The sequence below is a fragment of the Acipenser ruthenus genome, chromosome 27, assembly GCF_902713425.1.
Source record: "Acipenser ruthenus chromosome 27, fAciRut3.2 maternal haplotype, whole genome shotgun sequence".
In the NCBI taxonomy this organism is placed as follows: domain Eukaryota; kingdom Metazoa; phylum Chordata; class Actinopteri; order Acipenseriformes; family Acipenseridae; genus Acipenser; species Acipenser ruthenus.
Window position 1 is genome coordinate 14754671 of NC_081215.1, and position 19937 is coordinate 14774607.

Here is a 19937-nt window from a genome sequence, read left to right on the forward strand (position 1 = left end):
ACATTTTTTAATTGTAATGTCTGTTATGTCTCTTTTACTGAACTGTCAGTGCTTTGTGATGCTTGTACATGAAAGATGCTATATAAAATAAAGATTATTATATTAGAGCTGAGGGACTGGGAGGGAGGCAGTGCAGTCTAGCTAGTGGTTAGAGCTGAGAGACTGGGAGGCAGTGCAGTCTAGTGGTTAGAGCTGAGGGACTGGGAGGCAGTGCGGTCTAATGGTTAGAGCTGAGGGACTGGGAGGGAGGCAGTGTGGTCTGGTGGTTAGTGCTGAGGGACTGGGTGGCAGTGCGGTCTAGCGGTTAGAGCTGAGGGACTGGGAGGGAGGCAGTGCGGTCTGGTGGTTAGTGCTGAGGGACTGGGTGGCAGTGCGATCTAATGGTTAGAGCTGAGGGACTGGGAGGGAGGCAGTGCGGTCTGGTGGTTAGTGCTGAGGGACAGGGTGGCAGTGCGGTCTAGCGGTTAGAGCTGAGGGACAGGGAGGGAGGCAGTGCGGTCTAATGGTTAGAGCAGAGGGACTGGGTGGCAGTGCGGTCTGCCTGTGTGTACCTCACTCCTGTTGATGGAAAGTGCTCTCTCCAGGACCTGGCTGGCCTCTTGGTACAGCCCGTAGTGCAGGAGCAGGTTGGCCGCATTGACCAATGGGATGTCAAGGTGCTCCTGAGGGGCGGAGTTGAGGGCTCTGCGCAGGCAGGAAAGGGCAGAGGTGGCATTGCCACTCGCTCGCCAGAAGAGAGCAGCCTCATTTAGGACAAGCCACAAGGGGGCGCCAGACTGAAAGCGAGACAAGGAGACGGTTCAAGAGGTATCCAGACCAGAGAAGAGTCCAGGACAGCATGCTCACAACTGTGAGAGAGTGCTGTGACTGGGTTCAAGAAAGTGTGAAAAACAAAACATTTATTCAAATCTACCCTTTCACTAACAAAAACTTAATACATGAGTTAAACACTCAATCATCATAGCATCTTTATACATACAGGGATGACAATAAGACTCCCATTGCACAGCAGTTTGATCCATTCCTGGTTTTACTAAAGAGTTTATTAAGACATACCTGAGTTAATCAAGCTTTTTTAAAAAAAACCTGGAATGGGTTCAGTGGCCAAAAAAAAAAAAAAATGGGGAGGCAGAAAAAAAAGCAGGATGCTTCAGCAGTAGAATCTAATTATTGTATTCTGACTGACAACACTTTTCATATCTTAACATATACCCCAATTTGTCTGTTAAACAAATTTCCTCCACTAGCCAGCAGAGAAAATAAAACAGTAGCCCATCACAGTTTATTCTAATAAACTTAACTGTTAAACACTGCCAGCGTATGTTTAAAAATGCGCTGAATACAACATTAATGTAGCATTTAGATTTCAAGACCATGTCACAGGGTGTCATTTTTCAAATTTCCAGTAGGGGGGTGTGACGGCGCAAGGTCCCTCACAAATGGACAGTTTGTTGGACTCGTTCTTAAGCTGTATTGTTATTTTAATCGCTGTGTTATAAATGCACATTGGGTTTAAACGTTTACTTTGTATATTTGTTTAGTTTCAAAATGTTTGTACTCACAGGAAATGAAGAAACCGCCATTTTATGTGAGGAAGCATTTAGTACCCTGACTTCCTGCATCTGGGGCAGCACCAAGTATGGGAAGCAGGGGGGATACTGTTTGTGTGTGTGTGTGTGTCTAATATATATATATATATATATATATATATATATATATATATATATATATATATATATATATATATATATATATATATATATATATATATACAGGCCTGGGTCTATTGTGTTTAACATGGTTCTTTATGTATTTATTAGGTTAGTTAATAAGAGACTTGAACCCCCACACGTGAAATCACACCCTGCTAACATGCTTTGCAAAACATATTTTCTAAATAAGGCTGTTAAGGCAGGAGAAAGGCAGACAAAAATCAAGCACATCCTATTGACTTAATATATTAAAAAATTACCAAGAAAATAATTACATATGCCGTTCTGTACCAGTGGTGGCTGGTGACTTCTAAGTCACAAGAGGAACAATTACAAACCCGTTGTTTCATCTAATCAATCTGCCATGCAAAGAAAAAAGGAGCTTCATTAATTTCTTTATTGATTTATTCTTGCGCAGTACAGGAAATTGATAAAAGCAGGTCATTCTGTATGTTTTTTGACATCCTACGGTTCCTTATTTCCACGTGAGCAGCAAGTGCTCCGAGCAATTATTTCTGCAACTTCCCTGTGTCATGCTGAATTTTGCATTACTTTGAGATATGTGCATATTAATTTATTCAAATCGCCATGGTTTCAATGAGAACTTTCAGCATTATAAATGAAAAGCACTTTAGACATCAAAACAGTATAAAAACACCAAAATACAAAACAGATGAAGTGAAAATCAAATGAATACTGCAGTTCTTACTTTCAGTTCTGCCTGCTTTTCATTGATATATTTGCTTTGAAATATGCACCATCTCTAGCCTCAGATGGCTCAAAGGTGTAGAAGAATTAAAAATGATCAAAACGTATACACACCATGTTTGCGTAATACGAGTGCAGTATTAGTAATAATACTAGCACAAAATTGTAGGTCTACAGAAGGAATTGCTCCTCCAATTAAAACCAGGGATCAGACTATGTCATCTGCCATTGCTAGTACCATACTGTGTGTAGTTATAGGAGATAGAAGTTCATAACTGAGGCTTGTCTCCTCTGAGGAAAAAAAACTCTGGGCTCCTCCAATTAAAACCTTGCTCAGATCACATGATCTGCTACTGCTAGTACTGTGGTTAATAGCAGATAGGATTCCATAACGGAGACTTGCCTCCTCTGAGGAGACAGTGCTGCTGTTAATATAGGAATGTTGAATCTAGGGTTAGGTTAAAATGTCGTTTTTTCTTGTATTTTAGACAACAGGTTTGTTTTATTGAACATTATTATATTATAATTAGGGCTTCTGTTTTTCAGGTTATATTAATTGTATTTTTCAGTGCTTATTTTTAGCTATTTCCGAGTTTTATGTAAATCGTTTTTGGGGGGCTTTCGTTTTTGATATAGTGTATGAAATTTGTGTTTTCGGTTACTTTCCAAAATGCTTGAGCGTTTTTGTTATTTTTTTGGTCAAAATATGTATAGTAGTAACTCGACAGTACTTGCACACTTCTTTCCTTTGCTGTCTTCCACAATGAAATCCCTACAGTCACTGGCACATTCTTCTGGGGTTTTTGTGTGTAGGCATTTTTGTACATTTTGCCACAATTCTGTTTTAAATCCTCTGTATCTTAACTGTAATACAGCTTTAAATCCTGCTAACAAGCCTCCATACTGACTGTAATCTCGTTTAAAATCTCGCAAGCGGAGTCTCCAATAGAAATGTAGGAATGTGCTGTCCCTCAGTAGTTGGGGTGGGTTTAAAGTATTCAGAACGAATCAATGATAGATGCAAGTCAGGAAGGCGGGACATTGTATTTATTATTATTTTTGTAGTAGGTTATTCCTTTTAACGGGAAAAGGGTCAAGTCAACGTGAATTGATTAACCATTTCCACAGTTTTTCCAGAGTTTATTGGCTATCCACCGATTTCATTTTTGTGTATCAGGGGTGTTTTATCGGGTTTTATCAGTTAAAACCAAAAATCAGAAGCCCTAATTATAATACTGCACAACTATATATTATATATATATATAATTTTTTTTTTTTAACTTTGAAATTGAGGATTGCCTCCCTTGCCTCCTCCACTGAATGGGTTATAAGCAATAGGAGTCTTTTCCCCCATCACTTTAATATTATAAGAACCTGATCATGGGAAATAAACTTTATGATGAGGTGCATGTCACTAAAGACATTAATAAGTCCCATTTTAGTATTTTTAATTCTAGAAATATAAAAGGTGAAATATAAAAATCATAAAAATGAAGTAACTTCATAAATAGACAAAAAAAAGGCTCTAAAATTGAGGCAGGGTGCAGCTGCGTTAAGCTGTGAGCCTCACCTGGTTCAAGCCCTGAGTAATGAGTCCCCCGATCTGCTCCTCACTGAGACTCGGCCTGTCCAGACGGGAGAGCAGGAGCTGGAGAGCATGGAGGAAGATATGCAAACAAAAAACGTCTGTGACAAGAGACACTGTGATGCACCGTCTGGTCACCAGAGGGCTGTTCAATAATATCAACATTAAAGTAGTACTGAAAACAATGCAAACCAACAATGTTGTGCAAATTATGAATCCCCTTCCATGCTAACTGTGTATATTTCAATTTTGGATACTTCAAGGCAAAAAAAACAAACCTGAATATTTATATATTACTTTGCACCTTGATTAATGATAACATTTAGCATTAAAGCAATAGTTTTAAAGTGTTTTTTTTTTTGTTTTTTTTACAATGATCATGCTACACAAAACACATGCATTAACTTCAACCTGGTTTACTGGGATTGCGGGATCAACAGCCCTGGAAATAGAGGATCTACCAGCACAGATCTCATTAATAATAAGAGTTACTAACAGGTGGGGACTGACCAGCCTGGCATGATGGTCTGGCAGCTCCCTCCCCTCCAGCCCCCACCCCAGAGAAGCAGAGCTGTCCCTCAGGGGGGGGCCCGGCACAGAGCTGCAGTCTGTGGGGGGCGGCAGCACTTCGGGGAGCCGGCCCTGGAACAGAAGAGCCTGGACCCTGTGGAGCAGAGCCAGTACAGGGGTTAGGCACGGAGGGGGCATCGATGCACTGGAAACCCTAACCAGGATCCTTTCTCATTCACACAGAGTTAACTGAACCAAAAGTCCTTGTTCTGTTGTTTCAACTTACTCTATTCAAGTAAGAAGCACTTTAATAGTAAAATAGCAAATGTAAAGTGTGTGAAGCTAACAAAATAGTTAAAAAAATCTAACATGTCAGACATTCACTGTATAGGTTTCAAATGTACGGTTTTTGTCCCCACCCCTTCAGGGCCTTCTTTCCTGGGAGGAACCAACCAGCTGCTTCCCCCAACGACTGACATGTTTGCAGCCAGTAAGATGCCTGACCCCCCAAAAAACTGCTGAGGTGAAATGACCTAGGAAATGCAGGTGTAATTAGGCAAGCAAACTGAGCTCTCTCTTTAAAATAGTACCAGTTCCAGTCTATTCTCATTAAAACGAACTCCGATTAAAACACATTTCCAGATACTACACATTGTCTACATTGTCTCGGCCAAATTTAAGCTGGTTATTGTAAATTACTTCTTACAATACTAATTCACTTAACACGAATTTCATGTCTGTGCAAATTATTTTGACATCAATGCCATTTCGAAATTCTTGACCAGCGCAAAATACATTCATTATCCTTGCAGACAAAAGTAGAGTGGATAGTGCACCACTGTACAAGAAAAAGATGTTTCTGCAGATTTCAACGTTCCCATGAACGCTTTCTTAACCATTCTGAAAAACCGGGATACAACAACACAGGCCTATGAACAGCACACTGTGGATGCAAGTCGTCAGCATGTCTGATTTGCTCAATACCCTGATGTTCAGGACGCCTCAAAATGTCTGTGATCAGGACAGGACATACAGCTTTCAAGTTGAAATGTATACTTTTTAAAAGTTTATTTACAACCGTATTTTCAATAAAACACACAGTACTTAAAAATTCATAATACTTTTCATTGTTCTAACTAAATTCTGATTTCAGTGTTACTGTAACTTCAATAAAAACTGACAGTATGCATCTGGCTATCATCCTGATAATGAGAATTACTGATAAGACACGTATTTTTGCCTGTCCCTTGACATTGGTATTCGTGGACTGTAAATCTGGTTTCAAAATGAAAATCCATGTTTACGATACTGTGCTTTTTTTTTTTTTAATCTGCACATGGTAGACCTTTATAGTGAGTGGGAGTGTAGAAAACACAGTAGATCTGTGAAAGGGTTTTGTTAGCTATACAAACATTCCTTATTCTGTTGTTTCAAATAAGAGGCACCCACATAGTAAAATAGTAAGCGCCACTCATTTAGATTAGTTGACCGAACTTAAATTGATGAAGTACACTGAACAATTAGCCTCCATGCTAATATGGAAATGACATATTTCTACCATTTCCATTTGAATTAGTATGTTCTTGTTCAAGTTACTTCTACTCAAATGATCCAAGTTGTAATGCATAAGTACAGTGGTTCCCAACCCTGGTCCTCGGGACCCCCTGTGTCTGCTGGTTTTCATTCCAACTGAGCTCTCAATTACTTAACTAGACCCTTAATTGAACTGATCATTTGCTTAATTAGACCTTTTTAATTGTTTTCAGCTTTTAAACAGTTGCAGAGTTCAAGTTACTTATAAAATGTTATAGTTAACTTCAAATATGCAACTGTTAAGAGCTGGAGACAAATTAAAAAGGTCTGATTCAGTAAATGATCAGTTCAATTAATGGTCTAGTTAAGTAATTGAGAGCTCAATTGGAATGAACACCAGCAGACACAGGGGGCCCCCAGGACCGGTTTGGGAAGCCCTGTATTAGTAAACATGACTAGGTGTTCTGTAACCTTTTAAAGTCTAATACTACTGGATTTGGGATTTATGGCCGAACAAAAAAAAACAACTGTCACTGGAAGAGTACATGGCACAACAGTTTAACACAGGAAGTTATTTTTACACAGGATGTATGCTATTTCTGGAAACCTTTCCAGCTGTACATGTCATGGTCGAGATCCCAAGCCATTCAGATGTGTAATTCTATCAGTAGATGCCCATGGGAGTTTGTGCTGCTGGCACAAACAGGTGAAAGCACATCTTTATATCTGGACTTCAACAAGAGCGCTTCCTTGTGGCATTACGATTTACTTCACAACATTTGATATTAAATGCTGCTTTTTAAAGGGATTGTAGCTAACACAATACTTCCATAAACTTCTGTTGTGCTCTTTGGATCGTAATGTTGGTCTCAAAATGTCCAGCTTTGAAAGAAACACATGTCATTGTAACATGCTATCTGGTCCTACACTTAGTAAAGAAACCTCTGTCAATGCTTTCTGTTAGTGTTGCACTTGTTTGGTCATTTTATCTGAAGGGTGAAATTGTCCCCATCCCTTCAATGGCTTTTTTCCTGTCATTAACCAATCAGCTGCTTCTCCTACTGACTGACATGCTTTCAGCCAGTAACATGCTTTGACTCAGACAACACTGCTGAGGAGAAATAACCAAGGAAGTGCAATAATAAGTTATAAAAACTGGAGGACTTTTTAAACTTAAAAGTAATACAAAAAGTTAAACACCTGCTTTCTATAACATGTGTTTCTTTCAAAACAATGGTGCAAAACAGGCAAGAGAAACACAATTATTTTGGTACAGTAGCTACAATTACTTCAACTGTAACACAGCGATATCCATATCGTACTTGGGAGCGTTCTTCAGGAGAGAGAATTTCTCTTTGTATCCAGATGTTCTGTTCCTACAACAGCCAGCATTGTTGCAGGAGGGAGCATGATCTGGATACACTGCGATGTTTAGAAGAAAACATTTTTCACCTGACAAACATTCCCCGAGTAAAAAAAAAAAAAAAAAGGAATTCTCTAGTTGAATTACTTCTGACGTGTGAATAAAACAAAAATGGTGAACATAGGACACAGCAAAGGTAAAATAACATAGCACACGCCATGGGGCAGTAACAGGGTTCTTAACATAGGACACAGCAAAGGAGCAGAACGTTTCTTGTAAACACTGCAGGGGGTTCTGGGACGCTTTAAACGCCCGGCTGGTACACAGTGACTAGCGCAGTGTGCCAGTGCGCCAGGGCAGCATGCTTAATCTCTTACCCCAGCCCACGATTCTCTGGTGGGAGGAAGTAGGTGGGCAGCTCCTCCGGTGTGGGGATGGAAGGAAAGATTTGGGCACAGTCAGACCTCTTTGGCCAAAGGATGTCCTGGCTGTCCTGCACAGTGAAACAAAAAGAATAGGAAATAAATCAGAAAAAATAGATCAGCAAGAAATCCCAGAGAAGTCAGAATACAGGGCTTGTTATTGCCTGATATTAGAACACAAGCAAATTTTCTTCAGAGGAACTCTTCTAAATTTCTTGCTTTGAAATTAAACAAAAAAACATCACAAACATCAGAAGATTCCCGAATGAGAGGAGTCCGTTCAGCCTACCTAAGCTCGCCCAGTTCATAGTAGCTGATTGATCTCAAAACTTTGTCAAGCCAGGTCTTAAAGGGAGGGTTCCAGTGATTCAGCATCAGCAACATGACTAGGTAACCCATTCCATACCCTCACCCCTCTCGGTGTGAAGAAGTGTCTCTGATACTCTTAGAAGAATCAACCCTTTCTTCTCCGCAGATCTTCATGCTACATTGCACTGTTATAAACACACACACACACACATCAGAAAGTCCAGTTTTGCATGTAGTATGCTTCGTGACTCCATGTGTCACCACTCTTGAATGGGATTAAACATTTATTTCCCCTTAGACCCCCTAAATATCAGATATCTTGGCTAATTTGTTTCCTCTTTAAGAAATACGCAATATGCAAAATGATTTAGTTGATCAAGTTCTCACAAGTGCAGTAGTGCACCCAAGCATTATCAATTTACTAACAACATGGTGTAGGACAATTGTTTTTCATTTTACTCTAAAAACATGTTTCTGCAGTGGTGACTGTCAGGACAGCTACCGAATTAAATGAGAACTTGCTTCACCACATGGAAAGACCCAAACGTGGAGGTACTGAAATATGTTTATGGTGCACCAGTCCAGTCACACATGGCAGCAATGCATCTAGCCAGGCAGTGCGGGTGGTTGAGCCACTTCAAAGCGTACAGCTCCAGCGCATAGAGATGTGCAATTGCTCAACCGCTTCGGCCATTCCATCACATACACAGTAGCAACTTCCACAGCTGAGCAGCAGTTCAGTTTGGAGGAACAAGAAATATTTTTCCCCAGCAATGTCCAGCCAGGGGTATTTGCAACATGGTGTTGGGAGAACAATGATACTCTTGAGGACACCCTTTCTGTAGCAGGAGCAACACACTGCACTAATTGCATCACCATCCAAAGACAGGTAGATATGGGTGCTCCCATGTCTTCTACAGCTACATAAGCATGCTCCAAACAATGTCCTCTGTGCCATCACTCCAGAGAATTGCTGCCATGTAACCCATCTGCTTTTAAGATCTCCTCATACTGATTCAAACAGTCAAAGATTGGATTTTGCATGGTTCCTACTTCACTTGGGTATTGGTGACTCCCTATTCTCCATAAACAAAGAAGAAAAGCAAACAAATTCCAGCATGGACAGGGTTCAGTGCTGAACTGAAAAGACATGAAGTACCTGACGTAGCACTGGCTATTGTCACGGGATAGATGCTTCTCCGACAGATGCTTCTGTGGTGCACAACATCCTCAAATGCTTGCAGGTTATGGCTGATCAACTGGGCCAAGCAAATGTTGTTGTTTTTGATCAGGCCATCTATGCAAAAGCACTAGCTGTGACATGGAAGAACCCCATGGAATTGAAGCGCTTTGTGCCTTGCAAGTGAGTTTCACATCGCTTGTACTCTGCTCGCTGTGCTGGGAAAGCTTTTTCCCCAATGCTGGTCTCAGGGACATGCTACTGGAATCAGAAAACTTTTGATCTGGTTCTATTAATGGAGCACCTGAAGGGTGTCACTATAACAGAGAGTCCGCATGCAGAAGATTACGATGGAAGCCCTGCTGAGACTTCACTGGGAACATTTGGAAACTGGCTAGTTGAACACAATTGTGGTGGCACCAAATCTGAACCATTGGTAGATGTCAGAAAGACCTGAGAGCAGCTTACAAAGCACACTGTGGGAGTCCTGCTTCAACAGGACTGTGGGAGTCCTGCTTCAAGTCCAATGGCACAATTCTGGAACTATTACACAGAAATGTCTGCTGTTATCATTCATCAGGGCTACTCGAGAAGGCAACTTGGAAATGTACCTGGTCTCTGTGAATGATATGCTCCCCTGGATACACTCCAATGTCAGGAACAATTATGTGAGTGTGATGCCTATAACCAGCTCAGGAACGGGGAATTTGCTGTGCAGAGATCTTCTTCAACGACATTTTCCCAGGTTCCAATCGACCAGGCCATTGAGCAGTCTATCAACTAAAACACAGAAAAGGAGGTGTGGAGCTCATGTCCTGGATGTTGACAGCACACGAACAGACAACCATCACTCAAAGCTGTCAGCAAATGGCAGGAAGGAACGAGTATGACAAGACAGCACAGAAAGAAGCAAGGCCGCCAAGACTGAAGCGTGACAATGATGATGATGTCTTGAAAGCACCTGATTAATTCAAGAAGTCTGTCAACCCCTTTGAGAGCTCGGATTAACTTTTTGGTGTTACATCTGGGATGAAGGCAGGCCCTCAAGTAACAACAGGGCCAGGAAGCCTCATCACAGTTTATGAAACAGAGACTGTTCACAAGTGAAACATGCTATGATCCACTCCCCAAGATAAAGCTGAAGACATTTATAGAATTTGGTAAAAACCAAAGCCGCTGGGCGAGGAGCCATTCACAGAGCTGACGTTAGCCTGCTTGCATGGATGGTGCTCATAGAACAGACCCGTCAGATGTATCTGCAAAATGTCCCGAGACACTGATTCAGATCTCTCCCTTGGGCACTAGCAGCAACTGATGGTACCCCGTGCAAAACTGTAAAGAGCAAGCTGGGAGAGTAAATCAAAAAGGATGTAAAACCAGCTCACACAATTTCACACCAGGCTGATGGCTTTACTGCAACCTCTTGCTCACCTCCCAGAGACTCTTGCAGACCTTGCCATGGTAGTTCTGGAGAAGGCCTTCCAATTCTCCAAGGGATCTTCTCACTGATGAATATCCAAAAACCTCATTGAATGCACCGAGCACAGTCGTCGTGCTAGCAGGGGCAAACTAGTGATCAAAATCAGCAACAGTCACCAGACTTTCCAAAGCAGTGGAAGAAGTTCCTTTCCCATGATGCCAACATGTTCTTCTCTCAGGAGTGGTCGAAAGAGCTACATGCAGCAAAGTTTGATACATGTTATCTACTACGGACATTGCCATTGGTTTCATGCCAGCAATGGAAAGGTTATGCAACAGTTTATTGAGGACTGAAGTCTACACAGCAGGAGGCAGATACTCGCATTTTCCTCCATGTCAAACATCAGCTGACGAGGGAAATGCAACTGTGGTGATCAAGACACAGATGTGCTACTCCTGGCTTGCTCTTTGCAAAAGGACATTCCTGCAAGAGTTCTGGTGTATATAGGAACAAGGACACACACTTAATTTGATTAGTCAACAATGCAGGATGTTGCAAGTTAATTGGGCAGCAGTTTGAAGCAAGCGAGGAGCTTTTCACATCTTGTGAGGCTTTTGTCTGCTCCATGTATAGGAAGTGATATAAATGAGTGTCGTTACAAACTCTTCTGTAGCCATAATCTTCAAAGCAACCAGTTACCACCATGCATAGCTGCTCTGAGGAATCACATACAAAGGGCAAACTACCAGGCTGCCATATGGAGGCGATCTCTGGAGCCAAACCACACACAGCAGAGCCTGCTGGATACAGGTGGACTGTGGTCGAAGGCAATATCACTGGGAGATCTTGCCTGCTCCAAACACCCTCATGGAGCTCATCACTTGTGGCTGCTTAGGGCAGGAGTCTGTTGCTTGTGAGCCATCAGAAAGATGGCTTGAACAGAACTCTGCAAATGTGGTTTAAACTGTGAGAACTGTACACAGAGGCAGTTAAAGAATCTGAGGATGACAGAGACTCAGACATGTAAAATGGTCATACATACTGTATTCCCAACATTGCAGTGCTTTATAGTTCATCAATGATAATTTCCCAATACAATTTATAGTCTAAGCAATTAGGGATTTTCCGATAAGACGACATCTGTGCTGACATTTACAGTCTCAGACATTAAGGGGCAGAACCCAGCTGAACACCTGGGAGGAAGGATTGTCTACTCCACCTCACAAAGTGTGCTTGGTAAGAGGGATGCCTACCTCATTAGGCAGCAGCCATTGCATTTTTGACAAATTGGATAGTTATGCTATAAATAATTAAATTTGTATCAGACAATATGAAATCATTTAGTGTACAAAAATGCTTAAAATCAGTATAAATATCACATGTATTTAAACATGTTAAATTGTTAAAATGATCCTCTGAACGTTTAAATGTTGCAATTTGGTGAATTGTATTCATCACACAAAAGTAATTTCTAAACAAACACACATTTTTTAGTTACATAAATATGAAAGAGGGCTAGGTTAAGAATATGCTGTTGCCAAGCCACTTACCCAGCTTGGCAACAGGCAGAAATTCAATTTAGAAATACTAAGGAACAAAAATGTCTGGTATTGGCCCATGGACTATCTGTCCTTAACCTATTTCCACATAGCTTTTTATTTCAGTTGAATTTCTTACAGATTCCAAAGATGTTTTTGAAAAGTATAAATAAATAAATAAATAAATAAATGAATGAATAAATAAAGGTGGTGGTGGTTTACCTTTTCACAGCTCTGTTTAGCATTATTAAATCTGTTTTCAACCTGTATGATTTTGTGTCTCTAAGAGCCCACTGCTCATAATCGCAGCTCTTTTATCAAAACGGTAGAACAAGCCTGGATGAATCTATAGAGGAAGACTGTGCGGTAGCCTCACCTTGGAGGAGGCCTCCTTGCCCCAGAAGGTCCCCAGCGAGGGGGGTGAAGATACAGAAGGGAAGAGCTCCCGGCCCTCGCTCTGGTTGAGGCTGAGCTCCGAGATTAGAGACGTGCTGCTGGCAGTGGAGCCATCCTCCCCGAACTGAAGAGAAACAAGAAAGAACAGAGGCTTACTCAGGGTTACAAACTCACAGCAGACCTTCACTGAGGAGAAACGAGAAGGAACAGAGGCTTACTCAGGGTTACAAACTCGCAGCAGAGCTTCACTGAGGAGAAACGAGAAGGAACAGAGGCTTACTCAGGGTTACAAACTCACAGCAGTCTTGAACAAAAAGAAAACATCTCTCACATGAGAATATGACTGTGAATCTTTCACTTTGATACCAGCTCCACGCTGCGGGAGGGCAGCCTAGAGAAACACGGCAGTAATTGAGAGCCCCTCACCTGGATGAGCTCCACACTCTCGAAGACGTCCCCGCGGTGGTAGCGCACTGGCAGGTCGTAGGGACAGTGCAGTGAGCTCTGTGGCTTCCCCAGGCGGCACAGCTGGTGATTTCCTGGAGAAACACAATGAAATACACACCGATCACAACTATGGTGTCACCAGCCTTGAAGCAGAATGACTGGGGTGGGACTTTATTAACCCTCTTGTCCCTATAAGACCCCTACTTACTAAATATCTTGGAATCTTTGAATATATAATTTTCTCCTTTTTGAAAAGTATTTTAATGAATAATAAGTCCCACAAGTGCAGTGGTTCCCCAAATATTATACATTTACTATAAATGCAGAATGACTGCATGGGATATTTGGTCTTTACTTGACCTAAAAATATGCATCTCCAATGGTAAAATGAAGAGCAGTCATTTTTGGGGTACCACTGTAAGACAGATTAAAGAGGAGGTGATTCAAGGATACCAAGATATTTAGTAAATAAAGGGTCTAGAGGGGCAATAAATGTCATCCCCCAACCAACCCTTTTTTTCCCAAATGACTTTGGTCAGCTACAACTGTTTTTTGGTTTATTATTTTGTGTATTTTTCAACCTAAAAATAATCTAAGCATAACCGTGGTATCAGTGGCGACGCATAGGGGGGGCACGCCTGGTCACATGCCCCCCCAGATTTCTGCCAGGCAGTGGCTTAGCCACTGTGTTAGGATCGTTCACACTGAAACATGTGTAAGAAATTGCAATATTGTTATATTTTTCGCTTCCCATTATAGCGGGGCGGACGTGGCATGGGCGGCGCTGATTTTTCTTTTCGCTCACGGAAAGAACTTTTTATTTACCGCGTTGCTATCAACCAATGAGAATACATAAGCAAGCTGTACTTGCTCAACCCCAAACACAGATGCATGAAACATATAGGCTATGATTACTGTATATGCTATGTAGCCTAGCTACTACACACATAGATGTGGTAGAGGACATCTACTATGTAATGAGTAACCTATGTATTTACATAGAATGCACTCGCCTCATGACATATCTTATTGCCAGCTGACCTCTCCAGCAGCCAGCCTACTAATAAGATTATCATTTTTCACGGATTGTGCAGCCAGCTTCATCAAGGGAAGGTAACCAAGTCCATCCAGGTCTTAGAGATGGAGTGGTAAATGTACAACCTGTTATTAATTGAATAGCTAAATAAATAAATCAGAATGAAAACAGTTCTGGACGCTGCTGAGAGAAAACCGGCACAAATGTTTCAATTCCTGAGTTCGGTTACCTACTTGTTTTCATTCTGATTATTTGTTTAGGCTACAGCGTGTCCGTCAGCTCAACTAGCGAATGTCAGTGCAGTGTGATACCAAAAAAAATGAGTGGTTGGATTTGCTGTCAATCAACCCAAGTTTTTTGTTGGATCAGCTGTTTGTACATTTTTTTTGTTTTTAAAGGCGCTGTAGTTATACAATGTAGTTAATGCAACTGTGTGCACAAGTCCCTCCTCCCCCGAACCTCCAGAAGATTAGGTACCATCGGCAGTCCTGCGTCAGTCAAAGAGTAATTACATTAGTCAGGATTTGTGAAATTAAATAAAATGGTTTGCTTTGCTCTGAACACCAAATGTGAAATGAACAACCATAAGTACGAATGAAATTATATATAGTTATTTATTATCATAATGTGAAATTGAAATCTGATGCGCATGTTAAAAGTTCAAGTCCTTTGCTTCGTATTTCCTTTTTTTTTTTTAAACGGAAGTGTTCTGAACTGAATCTCTCTTTTTAACTATTTTGCACAACAGTGTATTTGATTATTGGATCTTCTGTTAAAAAAAATGTTCTTTATTTTTCGAAAATAAAACGTCAATGCACTAATAAGAAATCAGGTTGCCAATTTCACCACTGTGACTATTCACCTTAAAAAAGTTACCATTGCCACCCTCTCCCGAAAAAAAAATCTGTTGCCAGGGTTTATTATTTAAAAATGTGCAGTTTATTTCAAACTTTCAAAACATAATAACATAACAAAGAGTGTCTAAGACCCTTCACCGTTATATTTGTTCTCGTGTGAGACTTTCACTTTTTCAGTCAGCGAAAATATGTGCTAAAACGGAGTGAATTTGAGCCCTGTTAAAATGGCAAAAAGACAGCTACGTTTGGAGTTTTTCTACAACAAAAAAGCTAAACCTCCAACGCCAGAGACAGAAACCGAACCTGACTCTTCTGTAGTTCAGAATGTTACGAACAGCACAAGAGTGTGACGATACTTCCATTTCAAACGCTCAGGTTAGTGCAGGTGCAGCTGTCTGTCGATAAGAGACTCTTGCCTGTAAAGTGTTGTTTGCAGCTCTCTTGATTGTGACAATCTGGTGTAGAACTGTTTGTGATGAAATATCTGGTAATGTTAGAAAGCTAGCTTAATGTTTACATAAAAATGGTTAAAATCGGGCATCGGGTTTGAGCACTTTTTTTTGGGGGGGGGGGGGGGGGGGGGGCTGTGCCCCACCAGTTTTTCAAGCCATGAAAAACATGAAAAACTGGTGTCGCCAATGCGTGGTATACATCGCCTGCCACAGTGTAAATACATGGCTATTGTGGGAAGGTTAACCACTATGACCTGCATGAATCAGATGCACAACCGGCCAGTACCAAGTTTAATCACAATAATAAGTTCTCTAAATACTGGACATGTTAAAATGGAAGCGTGACATACAGACAATGCCCCTAGATTCTGATCCTCTCAACGACGGACAAAGCGCTCTCATAAGCCCCTAGATTCTGATCCTCTCAATGATGTACAGACAAAGCCCCTAGATTCTGATCCTCTCAAAGACAGACAAAGTGCTCTCATAAGCCCCTAGATTCTGATCCTCTCAATGACGTACAAACAATGCCCCTAGATTCTGATCCTCTCAACGACAGACAAAGCGCTCTCATAAGCCCCTAGAGATTCTGATCCTCTCAATTAATTACAGACAAAGCTCCTAGATATTATGATCCTCTCAATGATGTACAGACAAAGCCCCTAGATTCTGATCCTCTCAAAGACAGACAAAGCGCTCTCATAAGCCCCTAGAGATTCTGATCCTCTCAATTAATTACAGACAAAGCCCCTAGATTCTGATCCTCTCAACTGTCCTCATTATATCTCAATGAATGTTCTCAGTTTTATCACAATCAGAAGCAGCATATGGAATTACATTCCCTAGTTCACTGCAGTCTCTACAATTACGGTGATTCACACAGATTTCTAACTAGGTTGGAGTCAATCATTCCCGAGACTGAGTGCTGCTGTCACTCACAAAGTGTCTTTAATCTCAATAAATGTGCCTGTTAACATGGACCACCTCACTCTACAGGAAAAATGACCAAGTGCAAGACTATCTGCAAGCTAGGACAACAAAGAGATTTATTTAACCTAATGTAATACCAGATACGTGAAATATGCTGGGTGATTCATAATGTGCGCAGTAGCCTCTTTATACCTGAACAACCCTCTGGTGGCCAAACAGTGTGTCAGAGTCTCTGTCACTTTTCCTTTGCATATCATCCTTCATGTACCCCTCCAGGTTTTGCTGATGCTCTGGCAATGCTGTGCAAATTATGAATATGAATATTTGCAACAAACAAAAAAAAAAACTACACATTTGAGATAATAATGAATGGAGATGCATTGTGTGGCACTCTTATGCAGTGATGCTGTGAGCTCCAATCAGATTTGAGACTTATATAATGAATGGAGGTGCATGGTGTGGAACTCTTATGCAGTGATGCTGTGAGCTCCAATCATATTTGAGATTTATATAATGAATGGAGGTGCATGGTGTGGAACTCATTACCTAGCTGGGCCTCCTTGGCCATCTGAGTCTCGTGGATGATGTTGCGCAGGATCTGCTCCTCCTGGCCCAGCTTGTGCTTGTCCAGAGCCTCCTGCTGCCGCAGATACTGGTCGTGCTGTTTCTGGTACTCCTTGAGCTCATTGAGAGTGCGCTGCAGCGATCTGAACAGACACAGAGACAGAGAGGCACACAAACCTCACACAGTATCCTGCTTCTCTGAACAGCATGGCAATCTGAGTACAACTGATACCATCAAATGCATTCCTCCTAAGCTTTATTTAAAACAATAATCAGAATACATTGCAGGGTTATGATGACATCATTGCTGCTGTTTTGAGTGAAGCTCTCTCTTATACTGCAGGAGCAATCTGCTGTTTGAATGCAGCTACCTTTCCTATACTACGATAGAGTTCTGTAAACAGGTATACACTACTGAAATAGTTCATGTTTTATTTAAGCTATGACAAAGTAATTGTAGCTGACAAAATTGTTGCATACAAATTGCAGTTTTGAAAGAAACGTGTTCTAGCAAACATGTATTTTCATTTTTAAAAAATCAAATAGAATTATGTATATTATATTATATTATATTATATTATATTATATATTAAGACAAAACGAATAGGACTGAATCCTGTTTTTTGCAATTTGTCGCTCATCATCTAGAGCATTGAGCAATCATTGAACAGCTTCAATGCATGTGTTCCAGCAGGGTGAAGCAGCATCCAAAATGACGGAGGAACCAAGAATACTTGCTGTGGATAAATACTCAGAGCTTTATGACAAAGGTGATCGCAATTACAAAGACACAGAGATGAAAGATAATATATTGCGAAGGAACTGGACATTCCAGGTCTGTATGATTTATTGCCATATGTGTTGAAATACCGTCAGAGAAGACACTCACAATTTCCACATCATGTTGTTGAATATGTACCAGTCTTGATCATAGTTTTGTCAATAACAATTTTTAACAGTTGTATAGATCTGGCAGTTTTCAAACCTGTTGCATCACCTCTGTGTCGCTTCTGGTGTGTATGGTCATGTCGCTGCTAAATTTTTTGTTGCCCAATTAAAAAACACACAATTTAAAAGTACTGTATTGCTTTCTTTGTTTTGTAGTTAATTCACGAGGGTAAAGTAAAGACTTTCTTACTTCTGGGATATTTTTCAACTTTAATACAGTGTTACATATAATGGCTTTGATAACGTTTTGATAACGAATATCCGAACGAATATCTAAATCTTGAACGAATATCCAAACCTGAAAATCCCATGTTCGTCCCAGCACTAATATATATACTGTATATTACACACACACACAAGTTGAGTACTACCAGAAAGCATATTTTACAATGAAAATACAGGTCTGCTAGAACATTCATTTCCTTCAAAACTTAACATTCGAGACCTATATAGCCAATGGAAGTTCAAAATGGCTAAGATTTATGGATTATGAATGATTTTGTATGCTACAATATTAATGTACTGGAAACTACACATTTCCAAACACAATTAAAAGTACCTGAACACAGCAGCCCCTTCTCCAGGAGGGGGGCCTTCAGCCCGCCCTCCCTCCCTCCCTCCCTCCCTCCCTACCTGTGCTGTGTCTCCAGTTTCTGCTCCAGTTTCTGCTGGCACAGGACAGCATGCTTTCGTTTGAGTGCCTGCTCGAAGCCGGGCTTGGCTTGCAGTGCGTGGTCATAGCAGAGCACTGAGTGGTTATACTCCCCCAGCATCTGAGGAGAGAGAGAGAGAGAGAGAGAGATACATTCCTGGGTCTGACTATCAGTGTGTCAGGGAGCTTCAATCTGACAGTGAATGCATTAAAAGAAAAAGCATGGAGGACTTTCTACGCCATTAAGAAAAGCTGTATAACATGAATCCCCCCATAAGAATATGGCTAAAAATATCTGAAAGTGTCATTCAGCCCATTGCCCTATATGGTAGTGAAGTGTGGGGTCCACTCACAGACCAGGACTATACAAAGTGGGACAAACAGCCAACGGAAACCTTTCTATAAAAATATATTAGAAGTGCAGAGAAATACAGCAAACCATGCATGCAAAGCCGAATTAGGCCACTACCTATTTACCTATTAAAAAAATGAGCACTAAAATACTGGGTTCATTTAAACCACAGCAACCCAAAATCCTACCATCACAAAGCCCTGACAAACCAAGAGCTCCGCCCCCAGCTAGCCAAGAAGCTCACTGCACTGAGATCATTGAGCTTCTGGACAGCACTGCTAAAATAATGTCAGTCAGTCAACCAAACTATACCTCACTCATTGGGACAAAAGTAAAACACAAAACAAACTTGAAAAGTATCAGGCCCTAAAAACAGACTCAGTGACCACCACCTGGCCATCAAAACAGGACAACACAGACAGTCCTGGCTGCCCAGAGACAAGAGGCTATGTGGTTACTGTGAACTGGGAGAAGTTGAGACAGAGATGCACTTTGTATTACATTGCAGTAAATGTACCCAAACAAGGGACACATTATTTTAAAAAAAATTACAATTTCTTTCCTGCAATTCCCACACATGACCAATCGAGAGTGGAAGTCCTACTGGGGGAGGGACACATAGACCCACTAGCTGCCCAGTATGTGTGTGCCTGTCACAGCCTGAGGGACACACAGTGAGGGATCCGCACAGTATGTGTGTGCCTGTCACAGCCTGAGGGACACACAGTGAGCGCTCTGCACAGTATGTGTGTGCCTGTCACAGCCTGAGGGACACACAGTGAGCGCTCTGCACAGTATGTGTGTGCCTGTCACAGCCTGAGGGACACACAGTGAGCACTCTGCACAGGGGCACTGACAGGAGGGGGGGTGATTAGTTTGTTTATCTACCAGTGTTCAGTTTTACATTCCTACCTTTTTATTTAATTATTTCTTTTCATTTATTAACTTTTATTGATGCTTATAATGTTTATATTGTACTTTGTAACTGCTTTGGCAATACCACGAATACTGTCATGCTAATAA

General features: G+C 41.1%; 1 protein-coding gene across 1 annotated transcript in view; it reads right to left on the minus strand.

Moving 5' to 3' along the window:
- The window catches only part of LOC117431951 (tetratricopeptide repeat protein 17-like), a 49348-nt gene that overhangs the window by 18828 nt on the left and 10583 nt on the right, over positions 1-19937 (minus strand). The window contains exons 8-15 of the mRNA XM_034053259.3: positions 18544-18683; positions 16945-17105; positions 13103-13215; positions 12657-12800; positions 7789-7904; positions 4516-4669; positions 3991-4068; positions 552-776 (exon numbers count right to left, since the gene is read on the minus strand). Coding sequence (XP_033909150.1) covers positions 552-776; positions 3991-4068; positions 4516-4669; positions 7789-7904; positions 12657-12800; positions 13103-13215; positions 16945-17105; positions 18544-18683 — 1131 coding nt within the window. The remainder of the gene's footprint in view (positions 1-551; positions 777-3990; positions 4069-4515; positions 4670-7788; positions 7905-12656; positions 12801-13102; positions 13216-16944; positions 17106-18543; positions 18684-19937) is intronic.